At 44.3% G+C, this 10,843-nt stretch overlaps 1 protein-coding gene and 1 non-coding gene across 2 annotated transcripts; both read left to right on the top strand.

Annotated features, from left to right (window-relative positions):
- Window positions 1-692: 692 nt before the first annotated feature.
- On the top strand, window positions 693-9,976 carry pprc1 (PPARG related coactivator 1). Its single transcript, XM_058059125.2, has 14 exons — window positions 693-861; window positions 2,409-2,504; window positions 2,578-2,727; window positions 3,554-3,634; window positions 3,756-5,568; window positions 6,152-6,205; window positions 6,808-6,868; window positions 7,082-7,149; window positions 7,251-7,902; window positions 8,434-8,631; window positions 8,812-8,884; window positions 8,954-9,075; window positions 9,306-9,457; window positions 9,533-9,976. Exons 1-14 carry the CDS (start codon window positions 781-783, stop codon window positions 9,631-9,633), a joined length of 3,702 nt encoding a protein of 1,233 aa, XP_057915108.2. The 5' UTR covers window positions 693-780; the 3' UTR covers window positions 9,634-9,976.
- LOC131108323 (small nucleolar RNA SNORA50) lies at window positions 9,103-9,241 on the top strand. The gene has a single exon (XR_009120447.2). It is a non-coding gene; the product is annotated as a small nucleolar RNA SNORA50 (small nucleolar RNA).
- Window positions 9,977-10,843: the final 867 nt, after the last annotated feature.

Below are 10,843 nucleotides of genomic sequence, written 5' to 3'. Positions count from 1 at the left end.
AAAATGTGATTAACTGTGATTAATTACAGTGACTTAAACTAATCAGAAGACTACTACATTCAAAATCAAGTCCCACCACTTGACTCATTCTGCACATAAACAGGATCTTATCGATGCTGTCAGTTTTTTTTTAATAAACTTTGCAGCATTTGCAGTCTTTCACATTGTTGTTTTCACATTGTAAAGGGAGTTAGAAAGCCCTAGTCGTAATTAAAACGTAGGCCATTTGGCATGGATGATAAACTAATGGATTATTATTCGAGTAAACTAGTTAAGTAAACCAAAATAAACTGATATTGTAGTATCACGCGTGACTAATATGGCAAAACTATTGCACGAACAGCTCTATGGATTACACAAATGAGCTAAATAATGTCTAATGTCACATAAACTCGCACGTAAATAGCACCCCTTTAAAAAGTTGAATGGTTTACTATTTTTGTTTCAAGTAGTCATCTGCATACTAGATGAAAGACATAAAAGAATAGGATGAAAGACATAAAAGAATAGGATGAAAGAATAAAAGAATAGGATGAAAGACAGTATCACGATGAACATACCGAAAACAATCTTCAGTTTAGCGGGTGTGATGGTTGCGGTCATATTTGTAGTCTTTCCTCTCAGAAATGAGGAAAAGAACTACAAAACGTGACCAAGTTACCTTTGACCTCCCCTATCCACAGCGTCACTTTTGCCGGGAACGTATGACCACGTGTCTCCTCCTACCAATTCATTTGGAAGCAAAAAGCTCCAGGGCTAGTAAGGGAGTAAACTTGCAAGATGGCGGCGCAGTGGGGCGCAGGCGAAGAGACTTTAACTGCCTGCAATATGGATTTTTTCCCTCTGGACACACTAAGCGAGGTAATATATGTATTGTGTGTGTTGTTTTCTGAACTGTTTTCTTTGTTGAGCTTTCTATATAAGCGTGTGTTTGTGTAAGAACCAGCTGCAGTACACACGCTGAGCATGGTAAAGTGACACGTGGATACAACCGCAACATCACTTGAAAGCCGGTTTTGAAACTCGAATCTTGTTTTATTGATTATTATGTAAAAGCACTGCCCTTTTTAAATTATCGTCAATATATTCTATATTATAGTCAAAGTCAGCGTTTGAAGCACCTCATTGCCATGATGCTAGCAAGCCGGCCGGCTCAACAGCCCGTTTATACCCGTAAAAAGTATTAAAAGGTAAAAACGGTTGAGGTGACAGTTGTGCTTCGTTATAGCTGGCATGTGCACAAATTGCCTTGTTGAGTTAATCTGTTGTCATTCTAATTCAAATAATTAGCAACTGCCTCTCTGGTGCTACTGTTGATTCATTCACACGTGCTGACAACACTGCAGCATGCTAGCAAGCTAGCAAGCTCGCTGCCGAGGCTAGGTATGAGTGTTGCTTTATACAATGTCTTGTTCGCATTAACATAAAAAGTTCCAAGTTACTTTCTGGTGATGTCGTGTCAGCGTGGATTTTTTTAGGCTCATTGCCAGTTCTCTGCAGTGATGTGTCATCATTGCAGGGATGGAGTACACGTCGACCGACATTTCAACAAACCTGTATGGTAATTCCTGTTCAGTACCATAACGCGACTATAAGAGTTAAAGTGTAACAAAAAAACAACATACACAATCACATTTCTTTAGTGCTGTTGAATCACGTTTTTCTAGTCACGCATGCGCACCAAACTCCGTAATGCCAACTTTGCTATTTATTGAATCTTCCTTCGTGTGTATGCTTCTAAGGGAAATGTTGAAATACAGCATATATATTCCCAGTCACGCACAGTGCAAAATATAAATACTGTTGTTTTGTAGTACAACACGTGGATGACTTCCATGTGGATCAAACATGTCTGCCCAATGATTTATGCATGTGTGCACACAAACACGTGGGGCATGGATGTTTATGTTCAAATATTTGACACAATTCAGTACTTTTACTATCTACTTATCTACTCACTATACTTTGATGAGGGTGGTCGTATGAAGGCTTTATAAAGTGAAATGCTTTAGAACTACTTGCCAAACAGTCAGCAATACTGCATTGTTGTTTTGGTCATAAGCCAATGTTCAGCTATGTTGCATGCTAACACTTTACAATATGTCCACTCCCGTATAAGTGCTTGCAACTCATGGTGACTGGAGCTCAAACATTTAAAATATTTATTCTAGGAATTATTCGCCTAGTTGTAGACAACCTTTGTTTGATACGGCCTGTGAGGCAGGCCAGATCAATGCTCTTTTCCAAGCAGTTCCGCAGGCCGGATGAAATGGCATCCCAGGCCTGAGTTTACAAATTTCCCCACTGAGGGACGAATAAAGGCATATCTTAAGGCATATCTTAGTTTGATACCTGTGATATAATGGGTGGCTTGGATGATTTAATTAGTATGTTTTCTGTTTTTCAAGACTCCTGAGCTGTGCTCTGGAGGAACGCTGGAGGCCCTTCAAAGTTGCTTAGACCCCTCCATACTTTCCATCTTTGATGACAACCCGTTAATAGAGGTGAGTCTGCATTCTTGAACTCCCTTTTAGAAACACTGATAGTCTGTGACCTGGTTTCCTTTTGTGCATGTAGACGAAAGGACTAGATGAGGACTGTGAAGCCACGCTGTTAACCGCCCTGACGGAGATCCTTGACAACGTGGATGACGAGAACCTGTCCCCTTTTGACACGCTGCCTGAGTCGGACCTGCTGTCGGGTCACAAGGGCAGGGACCACTCTCCGGTTAGTGGCCAGCTGTCGTACATACAACTCTCCTATGTATTCTTCTGCTGCGTTCCGCTCCGTTGAGGAGGATATTGGTTGACATGTGGTTCTAAACATACTTAATGTATGATGGGGATTCTCAATTAATTTCTGTCATTCCCTGTGTAGGGCACATCTTTTTTTACATCCCTTCCTGAATTCAAATGCTATTCTGTACAAATCACTGAGTTGCTAGCAGTAAGCAAGAAACTAACAGTCCTAATAACCTTAAACACCCCCCCCCCCCACACACACACACACTGACTATTTACATATACCTTGTCAGGTTCATGAGTCTCCAGCTAACAGTAGTAATTAAAAAGGGATTCTTATTGCAGCTGGAACTAATCAATGTGTTACAATTATAATTTTATTACAAATATTGATCTAAAATCAGAGAAGAGTTGGATTGACACTGATTGGTCTTGGAGGTGGACAGTCTGCCCTCCGGGTGAGTCGTGTGTACTCAGGAAATAATGTTCTCCAAGCCGAGCGATCACTGCCTTTGAGGTCAGTGGTTAGATTTTTGTCAGAGGTGCACATCATGCGACGCTAGGTTTGCAGGGGGTAGCAAGCCGGTGTAGTGTACGCTGGTGCCTCAACACAGGCGCATTATCCAGGCATCCAAGGAAATGTAACAAAATGCAGTGAGCAAGCGTATTTAGAGGACATGATGATGGCCGGTCTGCACTAATACTGACAGTCGGTTTGCCCCACTGTCTTATGTTCAAAGTTAACTAAACCATTGCCATAATTTGCACCTAGAGTGGGGGGGGAACTAATTTTGTTTTTCTTCCCATTGTAGCTCAGGAGATTGCTATGTATGCCCAGGTCTGCCTCAGAGAAAGACATATCTTTAAGCACAAGACCCTTGTCAGCTGGAAAGGTATCCACCTCGGCACATAAGCAGTATTCAACCCCATCATATATATATATATATATATATATATATATATATAATATACACAGGGCTTTGTTGTAACATCTGCCTTTCTGTGTGGACTCAGAACCTGTCTAGGATACCAGCTGACTCACTACAGAGAAGCGACGGGGAGGATGAAGAGGCTGGCGCTCTCACTCGGAGCCCAGTCAAGCACAGTTTACCTCCAGACTGGGAAGGTCTGACCCTCCCGTTTCCTGTCACCTTTGAGCAGGAGAGCGACGAGGGCCTTTCAGTCAGCTTGGGGGACTTGGTCAGACACATGCACCCATACATGGCCATTTGTGTGGAGGACGACAAGGGGGTGCAGATGTTGCCGGAGGGAGGCATCTTGCTTGAGGTGGTGGATCAAGGGGAAAATGGAGAGCCTATCCTGGTTGTCCCAGACATGGATCTACCAGCTCTTCTACCGCTAGAAGAGAAGTTTGCAGGGGTGGAAGAAGCAGCATCTGACAGTTCAGAGCATATTGTCGTCGATGATGATGATGGTGACATTGATGTGCTATGTAAGGCTCCAGTAAATATTCTAAGCACATGTTCAGATGAGATGATTAACAAACAGAAGGACGAGACCTTAGCGAGAGTTCCCTCCCATAGGAAAAAGAAAAGGAAGAAACATTGCCCTCCTGAACCTGTTGAGGGAAGGGTTCTTAGGAGTACCACTGAGAGAAATCGAACACAAGAATTGCCAAAAAAACTTGAAAAAAGAAGACTCAAAGAAAAGAAAACCAAAATTGCAAAGGCTCCAGCTGCTCCTGTACCGCTTGCCTTAAAATCTGAGAAAAGAAGTTGCCAAAGTGGAACCAACAACCCAGAAACAAGTGTGAAAGCTGCTATGTTTGCGACACTCAGACAGGACACGCATCCAACAAAAGCTGGTGTTCCTGAAAGTCCAGACACCTCCCAACAGCCTGATGAAATGTCCAAGCAGGTGCCCCAAGCTCCCAATGAGCTCTCCAGCCAACTCCAGTTGGTGTCTCCCAGCAGCCCGGCAGCTGCTCCTAACAGCACAGCATCAACTGTCAGTGAGCCCCTCCCACCCGTTGCCCCTGCCCCTCCAGAGTCGAAGCCCAAGTCCCTCAGTTTGGCCGAGTACCGACGCCTCCGGCTGCAGAAGAAGCCAGTCGTGGTGGAGAGCCAAAGCAACAACAGCACCAAGTGGCCCAGCCTTCTGGAGCCCCCCAAAGAACTGCCCCCTATCCCCTGTCTGCCTGACCCCTACCCCAGGGATCCTCGTCAGCCCGCCTCCCATGCTGCGAGAAGGGATGTGGGCGAGATCAAACCCGCCTGGCAACCGCGGGGGCCGTGTGCCCCTCCAACCCCAGAGGCTCTTTTAGTGCCACCAGCCTACATGGCGACATCAGCCAACAAATCCGCAACCGCTGCTTCTAAATCACCGGAGTGGCAAGCGGTCTCAACTTCTAAATGTGCAATGCCCCAGAAACCTTCAGCTGGTACACCTGATGTTGTCAACGCCCAGCCTCCGTCTTCCGAATGCCAACCTGTGAATCAGTCGCCTGACAGACAGCCTAAACTTCCTGATGCGCAGTTTGCTAAAGTGGTTTCTCCTCAAACCACTTCAAAGATGGTCAACGCTGCTGTAGTTCCTGTCACCAGTCTCTCGGAGAAGACCGCCATTTCCCAGAATGTGCCTCAGGTCGTTCCTCATAACGCTGCTGCCTCTTCAAACAACCTCCCCACATCTGCAAAGTCCCCTGCAATAAATGCCAAACACTGCCCTGCACCTTCCTTGGCCTTGCATAGCCTTAAGTCACAAGCTATCGTGCTTGAAGCTAATCAGAAAGTGAGTACACCAGTGGAACCACCTAAGGCAGGGGGCACCACAAAGGAGTTGGTCGAGTCCTTTACCAGCGAGATGGGTAAGTTTGATTGGTGTTCATCAAAAAGAAATGCTATTTTCTTAACAGGAGCAAATATCAAGGTTGTACCATTGTTCAGCAATTTAATATGCATCTAGATTTCTGCAACAACAATGCCCAAATAAGAGCAAAGTGCGTTTAGTATGCCCTACTGGGAACATGCTCTTTTGTGTCTAGCTTTAGTGCTCTAATAGATGCAATATATCACATACAACATCAAGGGGTGGGACAGGATGATCCAAACATTAGCAGCACTAGCATAGCTACAGTACATTACACTCGTGTTATAACAGCAATAATGATGTTGAAACTTACAACGCTCATGTCTGTAGCTGGCAGAGGTCCAGGCTTTTTTTTTTTAAACTAAAGTGCTGGCTTTTCATCATCTAGCTAGGGCTGGTCAGTGGTTGTATCACGTCTTTGCCTTCATGATGTCATAAAAACACTGAAATTCGGGGATAATAAAAAGGGATCTTTTGAAGGGGTTATTTTAGCTTCTGAAAAGCGTGAGCAAGTCCAGCAAATATGCAGGTGTATTACTGTGTGGTGTTCTGTCTTGAGTATTAATGTCAATATTTTGCAGGTATAGAAGCTGCTGATCTGACCAGCCTGTTGGAACAGTTTGAGGAAACACAAGGTGAGCAAAGCTGCTCTTTTTTTTTTTTTTTACCTGCATCTGTTAAAGTACTGTATAATAATGTGGCCATTTTGTCGGCCTGCAGTGGTAGGTCACATATTTTAGTTGCTTAATCTAGATCGGCGGTCTCAAACATAGTCAGTGTAAGCCAAGCCAATACCGATCTCACAGAGAAATGAATGAAAGGTGGGGGGGGGGTGTCACAGAACACTATCTACAATCGCAGGGCAACCCCTGACTTCCTTGACTGGAAGCCATCATAGCGGTGCGAAGGTCTTCTTCTAACAGCAGTAGTGTTAGATGCTTTACTTTTGAGGGATGTTCTCTTATCTGAGATGGGTGCTGGGGGGGGGGGGGGCAGAGAATCTGCTTTGTGCTCTGGAATTCTGCCCCGTCTGCACATCCCTTTTAACGCTTGCCGTGCTGACTTTGTTGGTGGGTATGTATACAAGGCTCAACATGTCGGGCATAGTGACTGGCATGCTAGTGCTGTCTGTGGAAAGTGTTATTAAACCCTGTTTGGTCTGTGAAGATGCACACGCTGTATTTGAACTGGCACCCTTGTCCTCTAACATCCTAAATCTCTATTCTGCCCACTTCAGCCAAAGAGCAGCAAAGTGTACCGGAGGTCTGTGGTAGAGCAGCAGCTGTAGGAAACTCGAGGTGGGTTACCCTACAGCCTTCACGCTGCTCTGTGAAGAGTGATGGAGTCAAAATCGTGTGCATGTACATTGTGGTGGAGTGACTCTTACCTATTGCCAAGACCTGCCGCTAATGTAGGCCTTGGAATGGCCTTCCAGGGTCCTGTCCAGACAAGACATTCTAGCTTCTCGTTTGTGGTTGTGTGCAGTATTAACTCGTACGTTCACTTTTTAGTGCTGAATTTGCACGAGAGAAAATTGTCGTGGAGCGTGTCAGAGCCAATGATCTCTCAAACCCTGCAGGTAATTCATACAAAAAGCAATAAAAACAGTTTTGTTAGCTGCCTTCTCATCATGTTAGCCCATTGTTAAAGTGTAATAATGGTGCACTTTTCCGGCTTTAGCCCTGACTCCTCCAGCCACTCCTCCACACCAGATGTGGAAGCCTCTGGCCCCTGTGGCCCTCCTGGGGAAGGCCAACGTTCCGCTCTCTTCCAAGACCAACCCCTCCAAGGCTATCCAGATAGAAGCACGCCCTTTACCGTTAGCCAGATTCCACAACAAGCCCACCGCACCTGCTGCCGCTGTCTCCCACAGTGTGGCGTGCATGGATCACGACTACTGCCGTCCCAGCAAAGCTGCTTCTCCCGCTGGAGAGGCGGGCAAGCGCTGGAATGTCCAGCAACAGGCATTCATCACAATTAAACCCATCAAGCACGCTGCCGCCGCGCCTACAGTGCCCCCGCAGTCTGCCTCCCAGTCTAACACCCAAGCACCAGAGGCTCTGCATCACGCAATGGAAGGGTCTTCTGTGCTGGAGACTCCAGAGGCCTCTCCAGTCCGGCAGGAGAATGAATCCACTTTTAAAGAAGGCGCTGCCAGGAAGGGGCCTTTTGAGAGGTCCTATGGTTGTTACCCTTCCTCCCGCACCTCCAGCCCCCAGAAGAGGGGGAGAAAACGAAGAGCCCGGCGTTCTCCGTCTGTGTCCAGCAGCTTGGAGTCAGACTCCCATTCATCTCGCTCTCGGTCCAGATCTCACTCTCCATCCAAGAAAAGGTTAGATTCACTGTCTAAGTAGAACAGTTATTCCTTGCTACATGTCTCGTCAAACATTGGGCCCACACTCTTCACGGTTTGACTGGTAACTAAAATGCAATTATAAGGCAGAAGAAGCATTGAATAGTGACTGTACATCATGCACATGAATATAATAATCATAATCACAATATGGGTTACTGTTGGTGTCATCAGTCACGACTTCCTGTCCTCTATATATCTGCCATCCAGCTCCCAAAGGAACACATTTACTGTGACACACCCAAACAGGAGTTTTATTTACGCCTTAAATGGCTTATTTGCCCTTATGGCTACTATATTGGGTAATGGAGTGCCATTTAAAGCCACAATTACATTACATGGATTAGAAAATAGCCACTGCAGGAAGTACCCTGACATCTTCTATGTACTTAATCTATTTCGATATTGACTCACACTTATGAAAGTTGAGTCTGGAAACCAGTTAACTGCGATTAACTGCATCTCACTTCCATTATAGTTTGAGGCTCATCACGCCTTCTTCCCCTCTAGGTATCGTCACCGCCGCTCTCGGAGCAGATCCAGCTACTCCTCGCGTTCCTCCTCTCGGTCCTCTGTGTCCCGCTCACCACTCAGGAGGAGGAGGTACTCTTATTCCTCCTCTCACTCTGGCTCTTGGAGTCGCTCCAGATCGCGGTCGCAATCGCCCCAAAGACGTGCACCGTGGAGGAGAAACAGAAGATTGTGCAGGTACTGTATTTGTGTAAAACTGGGGATTTTGTTCATACTTGGGTTGTTTATATTTATTTTTCTATATTGTGTATTTTGTACTGCTTAACTGATTCTGTACTCTTGCTGCTGTGCAATGCAAATTTTTGCATGTGCTGTTATAGGCTTTCTTATGCTGACTAAATGTGTTTTCTGTTTCAGTCCCTCATATCGAAGCACCTATGGACACTGTGAAAATCCAGAGGATGTACAGAGACGGAAGGATAAAGCTATTGTAAGTTGCTTGTAGATCATACTTAGACGTCTGTGAGGAGTTTAAGATTTTCCAATTCTTTCCATACAGGAGGAGCGACGGGTTGTTTACATTGGTCGAATTCTGGGCACAATGACCCAAAGGGAGCTCAGAGACCGTTTCTCTTACTTTGGCAAGGTGGAGGATTGTACTCTGCACTTTAGGGACCGCGGGTGAATACTTTTCCATTTGCGTCGCTTTTGCACTGTTACTGAACCTTTTTGGTCTCATCTGTGACTTTTAAGGTCAAGGTACAGTGCTAAATCATAAACAGGCCTGCTCATAACTGGGGCCTCCTGGATACGTCCCAGGTCGCTCTTTTAAAAGCAGACCACAGCTTTGATCACCATAACATTGTGATAAATAGCTGTCGCTAACGCTTGGATTATCCGCTGCCGAACAGGGATAACTACGGGTTTGTGACTTACTACAACACCAAAGATGCTTTCACCGCCATCGAGAATGGAAGCAAACTGCGCAAGCCTGATGAGCAGCCGTTTGACCTCTGTTTTGGTGGGAGGAGACAGTTTTGCAAGACCAGCTATTCTGATCTGGGTAGGCAAGACACGCGGTGTTCTGACTCATCTATTTAAATGGAATGTGTAATAAGCTCAAATTTGCCTTATTTAGATTCCAACAGAGAATATGACCCGGCATCTACAAAAAGCAAGGTGAAGACACTAGATTTCGACACTTTACTCAGGCAGGCCCAGCAGAGCCTGAAGAGGTAACAGAAGGCCCATCTCCGGAAGCAGCCCAACACTTACCTCAAAAAGAAGCAAAACTTGTCTTAAGTTCTTTGTGGCATAAGTTTCATTTTTGTTTACACTTTATTTTGTTTTCAGCAAAACTAATACCTTCTATTGAAGTGAAAATTTATAAGTAAATGAGCAAAAGAGGTAAAAAAAGTGATGATTTTTTTAAATGTTTATTTAAATGTATAAAAAAACACAAAATTGAAGTGTATGGAGAGAATCACTTTTAAAAACGATACATAAGAGAAACTCCCTAATTGTTGGGAGACAATATATGCATTTGAATGTACTGCAAACATGAATAAAAATACAAACCTGAGTTCTGTCTGGTCTTTTTTTCATCTTTTATGCTCCTCTTTGTTTTTAAGTTAGGGTAATGTATATGTCGAGTTAGTCTGCTGACTAACAGAATCTAAACAGAAGTTAGTCAGTTACACCTGAGCATTGTTACTGGAAACACACACCGAATGCAAAAAGCATCAATTTAGCTACGTGCATTTGGTTGTAAATGTTAAACCTGGGCTTTTCAAAGTGGGCCTCCCCTCCCGACTAATGCTCATGGAATTTGCCTAGCAGACTTGGAAAAATTAGAGAACGGTATATGTTCAAATGAATATGGAGTGGCTCTGCTGAGTTTATCAATGCAAGGCCAATAGTTCCAGTTTTTAAATATTGCTGACACACATGCAAGAAGCACTCCCCCACTTTTTTTTAAAACGGCATTGGCTCTCTGTTGCATTCCTAATATGGGATGGGAATGCCAAAGATGTTTAATACAGTCAAGATAATACACTTTAGTTTTGATTTTTTAAAACGTTATATATTTTAGACCTATTATGTAGGGGTTATTAACTGCAAACTGGATCCAAAGTTGTTTGTTTTGATAACGTGTTTACTATATTAAATGATTTTATCAGCTGTAAACAGTAAATGTTAAGGTAAACGTGGACATTGTGAGAACAATCGGCATGGTACTAAAGCCTTTTTCCTTTAACATTAAAAGACCGTCCCTCGACATGGTGTTAGCTAAAAATGTGTTAGGTGTTTGGAAAAATAGATTTACATTAAAGAAGGACTGTCCATTTTTTGCCATTGTGTTTTTCCAGCACGGGGGACATCAACTTTCTTGACTGTTGAAACATCTTCGTGCTGTTTTGTCAGACAGATCTGGTTCTGACTGGTTCTA

This window comes from Doryrhamphus excisus, linkage group LG20 (genome assembly GCF_037039965.1).
Source record: "Doryrhamphus excisus strain RoL-2023G ecotype Guam linkage group LG20, RoL_Dexc_Guam_v1.1, whole genome shotgun sequence".
Taxonomy (NCBI): Eukaryota; Metazoa; Chordata; class Actinopteri; order Syngnathiformes; family Syngnathidae; genus Doryrhamphus; species Doryrhamphus excisus.
Note: the sequence above shows the minus strand (reverse complement) of the source record. Positions and strands in the feature narration are given on the sequence as shown.